Here is a 17,051-nt window from a genome sequence, read left to right as displayed (position 1 = left end):
GCTCACTCTACAAGGAGTGCTGCCACCAGAGCTGCGTAGGCAACGCAGGCTCCTATGAAGGAGATTTTCATGGTGGCCACTTGGTTGTCCCTGACTCTGTTTATTAAACATTATTGCATAGACTCCTAAGCCGCAGCTGAGGCTTCCTTTGGGAGGAGAGTGTTACAAAGGGTCGTGGCAACTCCACACACTCTGATTGATCCTTCTTCCCTCCCTGGGACTTCATGGCTTGGGTATGTCCTATGCTTGGACTTTCCAAGCAGCGCACAGGAGAAAGACCGTTGGCTTATCTGAACTATCATTCTCTGGGCGCTGCGGGAGAGTCCAAGCATGGGACATACCCAAGCTATGAAGTTCTTTCTTCTCTACCAGATCACCTCAGGTTGTGCAGAAAAAAGACACCATTGACAAGTCCAGAAGACACATCGTGGACAAGTCCTTCACAGACTCACGCCTTCATTTTTAAACTGGCTCCCAATGACGAGGGGAGGCGTAGCTAAGAAAATTAACTCAGTTCTTGGACGAATAGACTGAATTTAACCCATGCTTGGACTCTCCCGCAGTGCCCAGAGAACGACTGTTCAGGTAAGCCAATGGTCTTTTAGCTTTATGACAGGAATAAAATAAGTTTGCCAAACCTGTTTCAATTTCACGTTGGTGATTATTTACATTTTCAGGTTGCTGAAATAATTTCAGAGACGCGGGAAACCATTATGACAGTAGACAAGCAGCAAGACGCAAGTGAGATAAGAAAACAAGAGCTTAAGGTATGGAGAGATTGTACCACTTCTTTAGTAATTTTTTAAAAAAAATGAAATAACTATTATTGCATTATTCCTGCAGCTTCTGAAAAATCTGAATTTTATTCCCCAGAAATGCAGATAATTAAATTAATAAGATTAGAGAGGGCAAATTTTCAAATTCTTTTTTATAAAGCTTGATAAAGATGGCAGTTGGTTTTGATTTCCTCTGGTGTATGTAAGTACAAGTTGGAATAGAAGAAAATAAAGTAGAAGGATGGAGAGGGCGTTCAGGAGGCCTCCTTTGTTGAGGACAACTTCTAGCACATTGGGCTCATCTCCCAGCTGCAAAGAGAGCCTTGGCTATTGTGTACATCATGTTAAACTCAGTGTCAGTGTGAGTTCCCTTCACCAAGCCACCTTTGCACTTGCTCTGAAAAGGGCAGTTGATCCAGATCATGGTGACCAAGTTGTAGGGTGGGTCACCTGGCCATGGACACGTTACCTCCATTGAAGCAATATTTGGCTCCCCATCAGCCGAGCCAAATTCAGATTTGGAGAGGCTTTTGCACAGGGAATGGTCTAAAACTATATTAAATAAGATTAGTCTTCTTATTCTTTTCCAAATGGTAAGCTCAACTGTTATATTGTCCACTGAAATTGTTATTCTCAGTGGTTTTTTTTAAATTACTTGAAGACTTATCCTTCATCCAGGCCTTTGCTGAGAAACTGGTGAACAGTTTTTGTACTTTAGTTTCTTTTCCTCCCTTTTTTATATTGTTTTAAAACACCTTTATTGTATACTTTACTGTGGTTTATTTTATTTTATTTTTATTGTATGGTACTTTACATCTCACAAAGTATTTCAAAAGACTATTTTCATTGAGAGAAGCACAAAGTCGTGTGAAATGATGGTATTTTTAATATTCATGTTGCATAGATTTCATACCAGTAGAGGTTGTTAATTCCAGATTCTGATGAGGTAGCAGGATTTATCCCACCTTAGTTGATTTCAGGAACTGAGAAGCATCTAGCTCTTTTGATATGAGCATGGGAGACCAGAAAATTCCAAAATTATGGACTAGATTGGAAAGACAAAAAATACTTTTTGCAAGTAGACAATGACAGAATTCATTGCCACTGTCAAGAAAATGGGGTGCATGCAGGAATCAGCAGTCAGGGTGATTGGGATGTCTACTTTTTGTAGAAGCCATAATATAATACCCAGTATCTCCAGGGCATAATTTCTGTTTTGTTTTTTTAAGCTGGCAGAAATAAAAGTGAAACTCATGGAAGCAAGGGATACTCTGGAGAAGTGCATAGCCACGCAAGACTTCAGCCATGCTTCTGTGTTAAAGGAGAGGATTATAGAGCTAGAAGGTATAAAGAGTGGCTTGTTGAAAGAGGCGGAAGAATCCGAAACTAAAGAGATATCCGTGGAAAAGGTTCTGTATTTTACACTTGCTCTAGTCTTTACAGTTTTTTCACATTTACATGTTAAGAACTGTGTGTGTGATAAAATGACTTTTTTCAAACTGTGTTTGAAATGGCTTTTTAGAAGAGGAATAGAATAGAGAATATTTGTAGTTCGGACTTGAACTGAGGACTGACGATATTACTTCGTTGGGTAATGAAATGCTTGAAGAAAACAATCAAACTCAGAAAACAGCAAGGATTCCACAGGAAGAGAAACCTGAAAATCCTGCTATGACCTCTGATGCTAGTGCCCCCTATTAAAAAAAGAAATGATCCAGAATATTTCTGTATCTACCTATGTAAAAAATATAGTTTTCTACACATGGACTATTTCTCATGTAGAAGGGCTAGGGGAAAAAAATCAAAATCATTGCAAAATAAAACTAGATGTGAAATACGGGAATTGGAGTGATAGTTGCTGGAAGGAGGCTGCTACTTTGGAACAATCTACAACTAGAAAGGATCTTAAGATGGGCCATTGATTGAGCAGATCATCTTCTTCAGTTCGAGTCACTGATAAATATAGGATCAAATTTTGCTTGATTTCCTGTAGAAACAAATTGTTAATTCTGTTGAATGCTGCTCGTTTTGTTCTTGGTTATTAGAAAGCATTGTAGATATTTGGGCGGACCAAAATCCTGAACTAAATTATGATGCTTTTATTTTAAAAGAGTGATCCAGAAACACTTCTGAAGTGTTTGATGATGTGCAACCAACTTCTGAAGCAGATCTCACTTTCCAAAGGGTTAGGACCTACGTTGGATGGAATAATTGAATCCCTGGTATGTGGTAACCTTATGATATGTATCACAATATAGAAGATCTGTGCTGAGCAGGAGCAGGTATATGTGGTCTCAAATACTTTTTTCTATTTCAGGTAGCTATTCTTGTTCTGCATTCTATTGTGCAATGTATATCCACAAAAGACAGCAAAAATGAATTTATTTGAACTGGATAGAATTTCACCTTGCAGGCACCTCAAACAGCTTTTCTACTTCAGCCCTCCATTGGATTGCACATGGAATCAGTTTTAATTTCTGTGCAGTTCCAGGTTTTATATCAGTTAGAGATTCACTATTTTTCCATTTATGAAGTTAGATTGTGTCCTTTTCCTATATAGTTCTTTCAAACAAATCTGAGCAACCCATCTGTCTACTTGACCACCAATGTGAGCGTTTGTTAAAATCAGTTCATGCTTTTTTGTTTGCAAAAACATCCTCAAGGGGAGGTTAGGAGGTTGGCCATCCTGGCTTTTTAAACATCCCTTTTGGTTACCCTGGTCTCTTCAGTTACCAATATATCTTAGCAAGCAAGCAGCTACAAGGTTCTCTTCTGATCAATATGTCTTACTATGTTTGTTCTTCTAGATAATTCCAGGAATTACTAATATCCATCCTGCTGTGCGAAACATGGCGGTGCTGTGCTTGGGCTGTTGTGGCCTGCAGAGCAAGGAGTTTGCAAGTCAGCACCTCACTTTGCTGTTGCAGGTAAGTAGGTTTCATTTCTCATGAAATGTCTGATAGACTTTGGGAACCCTGAGAAAAAAGAGTTCCTGTTGCCACAGGTATTCTTGAGTCCAAAAGAGTAGTAAAATATGTGAAGGGGGCCCAGAGAAACTCCACTTTGCTTTCAATAGGCATACATACCATTTGGCATTTGGTTGACTTTCAAGTTCAGTGTCAGGTCCTGTAAAGATGACGAATTAAGCCAAACATTAGTACCTTGGAAAGATCTTTGTTGCTAGGAGACTCTGGTATACCAGACTCTTTAAAACCTAACACCTATCCAACTTATCGTAATTAAAGGGAAGTTACTTGGAGTCTCTTTCTCACACTTCTTCCCTCTCTGGATTGAGAGGTCTGTCACATGTAGATGGGAGCCACTACGTTGGCATCCTGGAATTTTAAAGAAGGTCCAGTGTTGCTTTATACTGTGCTAAGAGGGCAAGTGGATGAGTAGGCTGCAGAGGAATAGAAAATACTTGCCATTTACAATTAGCCACAAGTTCTATGTAGTGATCTTGATGGAAACTATAACTGGGAAGTAAAACCTCTAACTAAAAAGAAGGCAAACCTGGACCACCAATGCTGTCATTCCATATTGCTGCAAACAGCTGTGGTCTTCATTTCCTATCTTCTCACTTTCACATTCTGTTTAAAATAAATTATATGCAGACTCATACTTTTCCATTGTAATATCAGCATCTATTCAAGGCCTGATGTTCTGAATGTTGGACTTGAAACATTGGAAACATTTCTTTCCATTGTCCTACATCAGGGGTCTCCAAATTTGGCAACTTTAAGACTTATGGACTTTTCTCAGAACTGAATTTTGGGAGCTGAAGTCCCCAAGTCTTAAAAGTTGTCAAGTTTGGAAACACCTGTCCTATATCCATGGTAGAATGGCATTCTTCTGGAGGGTGTAATATAAGGTAGAGTAGTTTCCTAGGGTTGGGGATGTGACTTGGTCCCTCAACCAGTTTGAAGCTGCAGAAGGGGTTGATTGGGAAACAGCTGAAAAAGATGTGAGGTGGGGGGAAGGCTAAGGATGGGAATAGAAGAAGAAAGATAAAACTCCAATTTCTATTCTGAAATAACTTTCCAGATAGCCATACTGCTGCCAACATTTCTTGGCAGTATGACCAAATGCTGACTGCCCAGTTCTGGGCTAGTTTGAGGGTCTGTGGGTGGAGTATTGAAACACATGGAAGCTCCATGTGTATCAGAAATCTCCTGCTTCAGTTTCAATCTTCAATTTTTACATTTCACGAGAAATTGGCTATTTTACTTCTGTCTTGATTGCATGTTTGAAGGAACATGCAGATTTTGAGAAGGCCATTTGTCAACTTCAGATTTGTAGCCCATTTTGAACTGTTTTAAAGAGTCCAAGAAAAGGCAAGGGTCAAAGTGACTTTTTTTAAATTGCTCAACCAATGAAATATAGTTTAAATTATATGAATTCATAGGTTCTGTTTGCTCTTTCTAATCCTATTCAGGTATTGCAAATTGATGAAACGAAGGTAAAATTGAGTGCTTTAAAGGCACTGTTTGACCAGGTAATGATATTTGGAATAGAACCATTCAAAGACAGAAAAGTTCAAACTGGAAATGAAGAAAATGAGAGTGAGAAAACTAAGGAAACAGAAGAAGAAACAGCTACCACTCACAATCTTCTTCAGCTTCTTTCTGGGTTTCTCGATAGTGAGGTATGATTGAAACTAGCAAATATGGATGTAAATTTTAATTTCATGTGTGGAAGAATATAAAGAGAAAACTTGAGCAAAATATTTCCCTGACTGGCACCAGCAACATAAAAAATGCATGAAAAAAACTAAGAATGCTAACAATGTCAGTTATACATCACTCATCTGATGAGAGACATGATGAAATAGTCATGAGAGCCTTTTTAATTGCTTCAGATTAACAACTTCTAGTGACCAATCAGAGGTATAGTGGCACTGAAAAAAGTGACTTATGATTTGTTTTCATACTTAAATTGCAACATCCCCATGGTCACATGATCAGAATTCGAGCAATTGGCAATTGACAATTGACATGTATTTGATAGTTGCAATGTCCCGGGGTCATGTGATTGCCATTTGTGACCTTCCCATCCAGCTTCCAACAACCATAGTCTCGGGGAAGCCAGATTTGCCTAACGGCCACATGATTCATTTAACAACTGCAGTGATTTGCTTAATAACTGTGGCAAAAACGGTTGTAAAATGGAGCAAAACTCACTTAACAATTGTCTTGCTTAGCAATGAAAATTTGGGGCTCAATTGTGGTTGTAAGTTGAGGACTATCTGTAAATGCAGTCTTGCAGAATGAAACTTAGGGTAGATGTTGCAGCTCCAATTTCCTGTGGAATAATTACTGGAATACACTTGTTTAAATCTCTTCTCCAGGTTTCAGAACTTAGAACCGAAGCTGCCGAGGGACTGGTGAAGCTCATATTTTCTGGCCGGCTAATCAGTGCTAAGCTTCTTTCTCGATTGGTTTTGTTGTGGTATAATCCAGTGACAGAAGAGGATATACGTCTCCGACATGCCTTGGGAGTTTTTTTCCCTTTATTTGCATATTCAAATAGGTATAGTCTGTGTATATGGATATGTCTGTAGTTTCTTTTTCTATACAGGTAGTCCTCGACTTGCAACAGTTCATTTAGTGACTGAAGTTCCCACGACACTAAAAAAAGTAACTTATGACCATTTTTCACCCTTATGACCATTGCAGCATTCCCATGGTGATGTGATCAAAATTCAGACACTTGGTAACTGATTAATATTTATGACAGTTGCAGTGTCATGTGATCACCTTTTATTTTTATTATTATTATTATTTAAAGCTTTTATATGCCGCCCAATCCCAAAGGACTCCGGGCGGCTTACAAGAAAATATAAAAAGAACATAACAACAATACAATTTAAAACAACAGTCATCCCTCATAAATTCATTCTAGTCGGGGCCGGACCTCAACAGTGAGGTCAACAGCCCCAGGCCTGCCGGAACAGCCAAGTTTTTACGGCTTTTCTGAAGGTCATCAGAGTGGGTATGGTCCAGATTTCCAGGGGGAGCTGGTTCCAAAGAGTCGGAGCAGCCACCGAGAAGGCTCTCCTCTGAGGGCCCACCAGCCGACATTGTTTGGCCGACGGCACCCGAAAGAGGCCCAATCTATGGGATCTTACTGGTCGCTGGGAGGTATGTCTCAGGAGGCGGTCTCGAAGGTATCCTGGCCCTAAACCATGTAGGGCTTTAAAGGTGATAACCAACACCTTGAATTGAGTCCGGAGACCAATAGGTAGCCAGTGCAGCTCATGGAGGATAGGTGTAACGTGGGTGTACCTTGGCACACCCACTATCACCCGCGCGGCCACATTCTGAACTAACTGCAGTCTCTGAACGCTTTTCAAGGGTAGCCCCATGTAGAGCGCGTTACAATAATCCAGCCTCGAGGTGACATCTTCTGACTAGCAAAGCCAATGGGAAAGCCAGATTCACTTAACAACTGTGTTACTAACTTAACAACTCCAGTGATTCACTTAACTGTGGCAAGAAAAGTTGTAAAATGAGCAAAATTCACTTAACTGTCTGGCTTAGCAACAAAAGTTTTGGGCTCAATTGTGGTTGTAAAATGAGGACTACCTGTATTTTAAATACCTCAAAGTGAACTTAATTAAAAAGAAAAAAAAATGGTGAAGTTTTTAAATTTGTATTAATAACAACTGCTTAACCATGTGATTTGCTATATATTTTCTTAAACATAATCTTTGTTGATTTTTTACTGTGTGTACATCAATCTTATCGTACAGATGCTTCTAAATGTTTTTTACATGAGCAGCTTACTGTGGTTTAGTTTGTAAGGCTGTTAGGTATCTGTATACCATATGCTATAAAAAAGCAGAAGAACAACAGTAAGATTTATATTAATTACTGTTCTTAGAATATTAGACTATCTTTATGCTCTATGCTGTCATTTGCATCTTATGCCACATTCACAAGAGACCTTATTTTTTCATCTGAACATAGAGTTGGTTTCTCTTATGTTAGTTGGAAATTGATGCTGTTGGGTGCATTTGATGCTGTGTTATGTTAAGGCCTCACCTGTTACATTTTAAAAATGCAGAACTAATCAGGAATACTTTGAAGAAGCTTTTCTTCCAACGTTGCAAATATTATTTAATGCTCCAGCTTCATCACCATTGTCAGAGATTGATGTAGCTAATGTTGCTGAACTTCTGGTGGATCTAACAAGGCCCAGTGGGTTGAATCAACGCTTTCAGAACTGCCAGGTAAGGTAAATCGTATGTGAGGAGGCTGTTTTGTTTGATCGAAGATTAGAAAGCCCTCAAAATCTGGGTTAAAGCCGCCTCCTTGCAGTAATACTTTTGTTGAAATTGTGGACAATGTATATTTGGATAATTAGCATATTGTAATGACTTTTTCAGGGTTTGACCGTTCATGATAATTTAGCGCTGAAAATATGCAATGAAATTTTGACGGATCCAAGTGCGCCAGATGTCCGGATATACGCAAAAGCTCTCTGTTCCTTAGAATTCAGTAAGGATTTCACAAATGACCTCATGGATTTATTGGAGGATATTCTTGTGGTAAGCCATAGCCTAATGATACACAAACACAGATTTAGTGGGTTTCTTGTAAAATTTCTGAGACATGTCTTAGGGTATCAGAGTGTGTGAGAAGAAACATTATTTGCCCGTTATTTAATGTTTCCATTCTCCAAAAACCTGAGTTTGCGAAAGCTAAGAATTAAAAATTATCTTTCTTTGGCCATCAGGTTTCCTTATCTTCTAACTTCTTCTGAGGAAAAACCCTGAAGCCAGGGTTAATCAAACATTGTGGTGCCATGATCCTGTAAAATAATAAATAAATTTGTTTGAAGTTCATTTATCAATATGCTAGACGTCACATTAGAAGTCACCAGCCAGAACACCCTGGGAAATTAATGCATCACTGTGAATAAATGATGATAAAAAGGGAATGATGAGGGAAGAAAAAGAGGTCAGATTAATTTAGTCATTTCCTATAGGATGCATCCTCAATGCAGGTTTAGGTAGACATTACCCTTCCCTCTTCCATGATTCTAAATCAGTGATGGTGAACCTTTTAGAGACCAAGTGCCCAAACTGCAACCCAACACTCACTTATTTATCACAAAGTGCCAACATGACAATTTAACCTGAATAATGAGGGTTTACTACCTAAAATCATGATAAACAATGTAGAGTTCAGCTAACTGTACTGACAAACATGATAAATGCACTTTTATGCCCCTTCATTTTTTCTGCTTTTGAAACATTATGTTTAGTGACAATAAAAAAGAAAAACCTTTGTAATATCATTTCACTCTTTCCCCCCCTTCTCTCTCTTTCCCCGTCTTTCTCTTTCTTTCCCTCCCCCCTTTTTTCTTTCCCTGCCCCCTTTCTCCCCCCCTTTCTGTCTTTCTTACCCTCCCTCACTCTCTCTCTCTTTGACTCTGTTTCTCTCTCTCTTTTTCCCTCCCTCTCTTTATATCTCTCTCTCTCTCTCTCTCTCTCTCTCTCTGTGTGTGTGTGTCTTGTCTGTCTATCCATCCATCCATTCATCTATCTATGCTGTCCTGTCCAGCTTCAGGTGTTGTGTGAATCCAACCACCTGGGCTGTGGAAGGGGAGTGGAGCCTTGGCAGACAAAGCCAAACATTAGAGATCCACACAAAATAAGGCAACTCCAACTTGGATCCTGTTGGGGAGACCCCTCTCTCCTCCCCCCCCCCCCCGTGGTGGGGCCCCGGACAGCCTGAGTGCAGCTGTCTCCTTGGATGCAACCAGCAAGCAAACAAACATTGTGCTCTGGCTGGGCCGTCATCGTGGAGCCCCACCTCTGGCCAGTGAGAGCGGAGCAGGCAGGGTGTGCACCTTCCTTGCTGTGGTGCTAGCACTGGCCAAGAGGGGCATGCGAGCTGAACATTTGGAGTTGTACTTGGTGTAGTTTGTAAGTGGGCTTGGCGGGGATGCTTAGCGGGGAGACCCCGGCCCATTTGGTTTCCTTTACTGTGGGGTGGGAATGCAGAAGGCAGAGGAAATCCGTGCCTCTTGGCATTCAGCTCTCAATGACTCCTTTGGGGTGACCTTTTCTGCTTTTGGAACATTAGGTTTAGCAACAATAAAAAAGATAAACTTTTGTAATATCATTTCTCTTTCCCTCCCTCTCTATTTCTCCCCCCCCCACCTCCCATGGGGGTGGAGGGAACCCCTGATCTGATGATGGGTGGTAGGAATGACGTCTGAAGGCCAACGAGCCCAGGAGCAGCACACCCATGCTCAGCTGGCTGGTGGGAAGGCAGGGCATCCCAACACAGCCAACTCTGCAGGAAAAGAAACTGCTTTTTCTTGCTGAGATGACGGCATCATAATGGGCTTCAGGAGGAGGACGGGACCCCCGTTTCCCCCATTGTTGAAGCGTGTGAGTGAAAAAGTTAACTCAATTCCAACTTCGTGAGATCTTTTTCTTTCGTGAGAAGTTGGAATTGATTTGAGTGAAACACGATGGAGAAACACGCTTGGGGCTGGGGCGACTAAGTGTGCCCACAGAGAGGGCTCTGTGTGCCACGTCTGGCATGCATGCCATAGGTTCACCATCACAGTGCTAAATGAAGAAATAGGGGCACTTACTTCAGTGTCAGTTCTCAGTTTCTTTTGGCCTGATTCTAAAGATCTGGGTGTTTTGCAGCAGAGTCCACCTTGACTCTTTTGAGCTCCTCCCCAATCCGTATGGACACCTGTGTAGTCTTGTTAGCCTTCTATGTTGTTATCTTCCTCTTCTCATCCTCTTCCTTATCCTGCTATCTCTTGGGGAATTTGTCAGAATGAGTGGAGGAGAACTTGAGTGAGCCTAAGTGCCAAGCACTTTATTGAAAACTCTTCTCCTGTGCCTATCCTTTAGAGGCAATGTGGAGTGGTCTTTGGACTTAATGGTGTTGAGATCCCTGCAAAACTTTTGGAGGGAGGAGTTGAGAGAGAGAGACAGAAGCCATAGTTGCTGGATTCTTGACTCCCTTTCTATGGGCCGAAGGGGTTGCTGCTGGCCAAGAGCTGCTTCAACCCATCCCATTCAAATTTGCTTGCAGCCCCCCCCTCCCCCCAGTTCCTACTCTCAGTTTGAAAAGTCAGAGAATCACATGAAAAACCTCTAAATCTTTAATGGGGAATCATATTTATTTCTTAACAGCCTCTGACAATATTTCACAGATTCCAAGATCAGTTTTGAGTGATTTCTGTGGTTTTCAAATATTAATAAAATAATCTCATGTTATTTGCAGTAATATACTATTCATAGAGAGAGATTATTTGCCTTTCTATTTTTTAATGAACTTCTTAGCCCAACATTCAATTCCAGCATCAACACATGTCTAGGATCAACAAATGCCCACTTCTAAATAAGCTGTTCTTTACTTCTCTATTACAGAAAGTAAAAGATAAAGTGTCTTTAAAAATGGTTGAAAAAGTGAAGAACAATTTAAACAAAGAAAGCCCTGTTGATGGACATGTTTCAAAAGAAAAAGACACTGCAGAAGTAGCTGAAAACAATTTGGACTGCAATAAATCATGTACGTCCACTGACCAGAATGAGGAAGGTAACAGAGAACATACATACTGTACTTTTTTGAATTCTTTAGAGGATAACCTCTAGATAGGGCGGGAAATGGGGTATGGGAGAGAAGGGTGTGTTATGGTTGTATTCCAAAGATGGAATTACTCAATTACTTAACTGATTACTCAGTTTTTGCATAATACCCTTATGTAAATTCATGGATGACTTTTATGTTGGCATTAATATGTTGCCCTGAATATTAGGACTGGAAGCCCTAGTTCAGGTATGTTTCACTTCTGTCCCTTCTTTAGTGGTTGTCCTGAAGCCTGTCCTCCAGGATTGTTAAACACATAATCACTGTTATGCTTCTTTTAAGTGAGGGGAGGGGGAGAGTCATTTTTACTCAAGAAGTCTGTCAGATCCTTATACTGCCATTCAAGTGGGGAGGGGACCCCGGATTCTTTTACTTATATTGCTCTCATTCTGTTTTCCCATGTATCCTGTAATTCCCTCGTTTATAACTTTTACCCTGTCAGTATTCTGCCCTATGCTTTGATTTACCTTGGGGTATGTACAAGTGGGGAGGGCCATCTGTTTTCTCTCAAGTTTGGAAGCCTCACAGAAGAAACGCATGGGAACGACTCATCTCTTTCTCAGGACAATCATATCTTCACATCTGTGGATTGGCTCATTCAACATCAAACTGAGAGGGGGGGGGTTTCTAACCACTTTATGCTAATGGAATTGTCTGGGAGGAACTCAGACCCTGCTTTGCATTGTCTTGCATTGCATTGTCTTTTTTGAACAGGAGAGAGAGGCAGGCCCTTACAGAGTCATTGACTCATATGTAGCTTGGGAAATAGGTTGTTTAGATGGAGGTGGAACAGATTCTTTCATTCATTCATATATTTGTGTGCCTCTCCGCCAATCCCCCTGGTTCAACACACAGTGATGAACTCAGTGGGGTTGTTCTGAAGTTGCTGACTAGGAATATGGTTGCTATTCTTTTAGTTAACAGAATAATTTGTGCAGACTGCAAATGCTATGTTTTCCTTGATATTAGAAGAGGTATAGTACTCTGAATAACTTCAAATGACTCACTTAGCCTTGATTGGTGCCCTTGTCTCAGAAGCTAGTGGAAGGGAGGAATTTCCTTGTATTTGCATTCCCAAAATCAGGAGCTATGTTCTGCATTATAATTAGCATAAGATGCTCTGATTAGAATAGCAACATGGGCATTAACCTTGTTCAAGTTGTTTGATGATATGTTGTCCTAAATAGGTGATAAAGTAATCACTCCTACTGAAGACACAGAGAACACACCTCTAAAGCCAAGATCTTCAAGAAACAGAGCAACAAAAGGTAATAATCCTCTGAAACAAATACAGTTTTGTTTTGTAAAGCTTTCTCATACTGTATATACTCGAGTATAAGCCTAGTTTTTCAGCCCACTTTTTGGGCTGAAAAAAGCCGCCTCGGCTTATACTCGAGTCAGTGAAAAATTTGCCCGAAATGGAGGAGAAAAGGGGCGGGGCCATGCCGCTGGGTGACACTCGTGAATGGCCCAGTGCCCCTGTGAGTTTCCCCTCCCTCTGTGTCAGTTTGCCGCACAGCGCACACCGCACCATCCCCCCTCCTCACGTTCTAATGTAATGCAGGGCTGTCTTACGATTCCCCTTCCTCCCCCTCCTGCCGCTCTGCAACGATGTCCCACCTCCTCCTTGTTATGGCAAGCAGCCACATAGCGATGTCCCACCTCCTCTGGTACAGTGATCCAATGATAGGAATCACTGTGCCGTGTGTCATAGGAGGCGGGACATCGCTCCCGCGGCTGCACGGGACATCATCATCACAGCGGGACATCAGCATCATGAGGTGAGTGAAGTATTTCATTGAATACACCGCTAGTTTACTGTTTTTCTTTGAAATAAATATTCAAAAACATTATTGGTATCTATTTTTATTTTTGAAATTTACCGGTAGCTGCTGCATTTCCCACCCAGGCTTATACTCGAGTCAATAACTTTTCCAGTTTTTTGTGGTAAAATTAGGTACCTCGGCTTATATTTGGGTCGGCCTATACTCGAGTATATACGGTAAGTGTTTTTCTGGCTAAAGAAAGGCCATATGTGAGTGTATGTATACGCTGAACTAAAAAACATGGACACTCAGTTTTGGGACTATTTTGACTTTACTGAAGTGGCTTTCTCTTCAAGTGCAGTGTCTTGCTTTTTGTTGCAATATGGACTCTCTGACTAAGAGTACCAACTTACAACAATAATTCCGGTCCCAATTGTGTTCATGAATTGAAGACTACCTGAATTTTCAGGAGATACATCCAATAACACTGGGCACTTAGGAGATTCATTGCGGGTAGAGGGAACTGGAATCAGAATTGAACTGGAAGGGACCTTGCAGGTCTTCTAGCTCAACCCCCTGCTCAAGCAGGAGACCCTATACCATTTCAGACAAGTGACTGTCCACTGTCTTCTTAAAAACCTCCAGTGATAAAGCACCTGCAACATCTGAAGGCAAGCTGTTCCACTGGTTAATTGTCCTCACTGTTAGGAAGTGTCTCCTTAATTCCAGGTTGCTTGTCTCCTTCATTAGTTTCCATCCACTGTTTCTTGTCCTGCCCTCTGTTATTCTGTTAATAAAGTAGGTTGTTGCCTATTTTGTCAAATGCCTTGCTGAAGTCTAAATATACTATGTGCACAGTATTTTGCTGGTCTACTAATTTAGTCACTTTGTCCAAGAATGAAATAAGATTGGTTTGGCATGAAAATGCTAAGGTGCAGCTTTCTGTGAAACACCTCTAAAGAAATTATGGGTTCATGGTTTAAAACATTGACATGTATGCGTTGTGTATCCCTTTTAGGTCTGAGAAAAATAGAAGTGCAGACTGAGCAGCAAAGTGGGCGCTCTAGAACTAAAGGATCTGAAAGTGACAGGTAATTTCCTTGAGTTATCTGATAATTCCTGCTGTTAGGATTAGACATATGCTTTCAATTTTCTCCTGTCTTTGTGATTAAAAAGTTATATTGGGTTATTTAGTGTAGATGTCCAGACTGAATCTGAGGGTGGAGGTCAAACACATCCCTACAACCTCAAAAGAGACCTAAGTCTCTTGAAGAAGTCCATTGACCTGGCACTAATTTCTCATGCCCATTAGTAGATTAGATTCTTGTGTATAGTTTACATGGAATAAACACAGTGCTTTCTGGTTTCTTGCACCTGACATTAAGTACTGTCCTGTAGTAAACTGAATGGTCATTTGCACATAAGTATACATACAGTATGTAAATCTATACATTTTTTCTGTAGAGTGATAGCAAAGTTCAATGGGTTAATTTATTGAAGAACATTAGGTAGCATCAAATAGGACTATTTAATTGGATATTGTTTCTTCCCCTCAGTGCCATCTGGATGCAGGACTAAATTTGACTGCCTGTGGCTAATCTGCTCCCTTGGCTGATTAGCCATGATAAAAAGCTCAGGCAGGAGGCTAATGTCCAAAGCAGCTGAAGGAGTGGGGGCAGGAGTGGGAACTGTGTTAATGGGAAGAAGGTGGTGGTGACAACTTCTCATGGAGAGAAAGTAAAATAAAGTGTGCTCAGGTGAAAATTAAGATAAATAGTGAAAAGATCTGCAGATGGGCTCTTTCCACTTATCTATTTTGATATTATCATTTTATTTTATTTTTTTGGAGAAGGGACTAGCTCCCATAAAACCCAATCTGGTAACTATCAAGCACATTCTTTTACGGTTTTAAAGGTTTGTCAAAAAATGTCAATCTATTAATGAGACTAGACAGAAATGTAATTATAAAATGTATGTATAATTTTGAGTAAATTAGGGAAAGGAAAGGTTTGAATGTTGCTTGAACAGTTACACTTTAATCTTAAAACAAATCCTCTACATCCAGGAGGTGATTATCAATATACTTAAACCGCCTTTAGATCTGCATTTACCTTCCATAACTACAGAATTTATGGAGTAAGCTGTATATCTATCAAGTCACATGAGAGCCAAGTTTCTTGCAGAAAGATGACACTGAATGTAACTAATTAGACTTCATGCATCCTCTTCTTGCAGCTCTAGATATGGGGTTCTCCTTGGAGTTACAGAGAGGATTGGCATTAAGTCTACCAGAATAAAGCTACTTTAATTAATTGGAACATGAACAATTTATTGTCAAAATGCAGAGATAACCACTTTGAAGTTTTCATAACTACATTTATATCATCTTGCTGTAAGAAACCTAAGAGAAATCCAATATAAGCTGGTCCTTCATTAGAATTGGATACCAACATAAGTAACTGCTTTTAGACCTGGTCCTTAAGCAATCAATAAGTTGCAAAAAGCATCTACAGCAAATTGTTATTATTTACTGGAAAAACAATGAAAAGCATGTCCACCAAGTCAGAACGTACTGCTATAAACCAATTTAGAACTTGGTTTCCTATATGTGTGTGTGTGTATAGACACACATACATCACACACACACACACAGAAATGAACTCAGGAGCTGGAGAGTGGCTTCTAATTTTTTTAAAAACAACTCCTTGTGTCCTTTTAAAACCATTGATCTCAAATATCTTTTCTTCCTGGCAGAGAGATTCAGCAACCTGTTTCCAAACCAACCCGTCGAATCAAAACAAGAGCTCTTGCAAAAGCGAAGATGGATCTCTCCAAGCTTCTAGACAAAGAATAGGTTAACCAAATCTGATGGTCACTAAAATTTGCTTTATATGCTGAATAATAAAGATAAAATCATTTTAATGTGGTATATATCATACAAAGATGTCTCTATTTTTTTAAAAAAAAAAATAGTGCCCATTAAGTGTGCTTGAGAATTATACTTAATTACAACCAATTTTTATTGCATACATAGTTCAAGCTGTTACTCTAAAAGCTGTTTGGATGGTTAAATCACTTTTGTTTTTCAAAATGTAAACGTATTTTGAAATTTGTCCTTTGTGAAATGTAATAAAACATTGTAGATTGTTCGTAGTATTTATTAAAATGGCAGAGAAATTATTTTTACTTCAACAAAAAAGTGACTTATACAAATTCCCTCCTCCAACCTCTCAATTAAAAGTTTGGAAGCTTTTTAGCCTTAAGAATTTAAAAATGAAAATCATTCTAATACAGAACAGCATCAATAAAACAGCCATATGTATTATGAACTAGCAGAAGTACATTGCAAAGTGCATGCTAACTTTTTGAACTATAAAAGTAAGCATTTTAAATTAGTGTCTTCCCATCAAAGACTAGTATTAGTAATGCAAGGAGGGTTTAGAAGGATGCAGACTGTCCAAAGCTGAATGTATTTAATCATAAAGAATATTGATTTTTTACGCTGAACAAATGAATATTCATTATGGTTCTTCAAACTGGATAGGTGTTGCTTCTCTTAATAGCACCTCAGAACCAAAACCATGTGTCCTAACATGTCTTGAAGTGCCAATAGTTTTACAAACTTGCAGCATCCATGTATGAAAATGTAAAGGGAGTTGAATTAGAAGACCTTCAAGGCCCCTTCAACTCTATGTACTAAACTACTGTATTTTCGCTCCATAAGATACACTCCGCGCCCCCACCCCCCACCAAACCCCACAATGGAAATATCTGTGTCTTATGGGGCGAAAAATACGGGCTGTGGTGGCAGGGTTCTTTTACAATACTGAACCCCGCCTCTTCTGTCTTTGTGGCTGTCTATTTTCCTCTAAACCTAGGTGTGT

General features: G+C 39.9%; 1 protein-coding gene across 2 annotated transcripts in view; it reads left to right on the top strand.

The window, feature by feature from the left end:
* The window catches only part of NCAPG (non-SMC condensin I complex subunit G), a 31,690-nt gene extending 15,368 nt beyond the window's left edge, over window positions 1-16,322 (top strand). Inside the window, exons 11-22 of one of the 2 annotated variants that reach the window (XM_014069351.2) lie at window positions 678-767; window positions 2,006-2,185; window positions 2,888-2,998; window positions 3,584-3,703; window positions 5,212-5,421; window positions 6,124-6,305; window positions 7,842-8,007; window positions 8,164-8,325; window positions 11,182-11,323; window positions 12,589-12,669; window positions 14,186-14,258; window positions 15,922-16,322. In XM_014069351.2, the coding sequence (XP_013924826.2) occupies window positions 678-767; window positions 2,006-2,185; window positions 2,888-2,998; window positions 3,584-3,703; window positions 5,212-5,421; window positions 6,124-6,305; window positions 7,842-8,007; window positions 8,164-8,325; window positions 11,182-11,323; window positions 12,589-12,669; window positions 14,186-14,258; window positions 15,922-16,021 (1,617 nt within the window). In that variant the 3' untranslated portion in view covers window positions 16,022-16,322. Of the gene's footprint in view, window positions 1-677; window positions 768-2,005; window positions 2,186-2,887; window positions 2,999-3,583; window positions 3,704-5,211; window positions 5,422-6,123; window positions 6,306-7,841; window positions 8,008-8,163; window positions 8,326-11,181; window positions 11,351-12,588; window positions 12,670-14,185; window positions 14,259-15,921 lie in introns of both variants that reach the window. The other variant, XM_014069350.2, reaches the window with a different exon arrangement.
* Window positions 16,323-17,051: the final 729 nt, after the last annotated feature.

Source organism: Thamnophis sirtalis, unplaced genomic scaffold, assembly GCF_051295495.1.
Source record: "Thamnophis sirtalis isolate CommonGarterSnake01/CBP01778 unplaced genomic scaffold, rThaSir2_p1.2 scaffold_10, whole genome shotgun sequence".
NCBI lineage: Eukaryota > Metazoa > Chordata > Lepidosauria > Squamata > Natricidae > Thamnophis > Thamnophis sirtalis.
The sequence above is the reverse complement of the archived record's forward strand: the minus strand, read 5'-3'. Positions and strand labels throughout refer to the sequence as shown.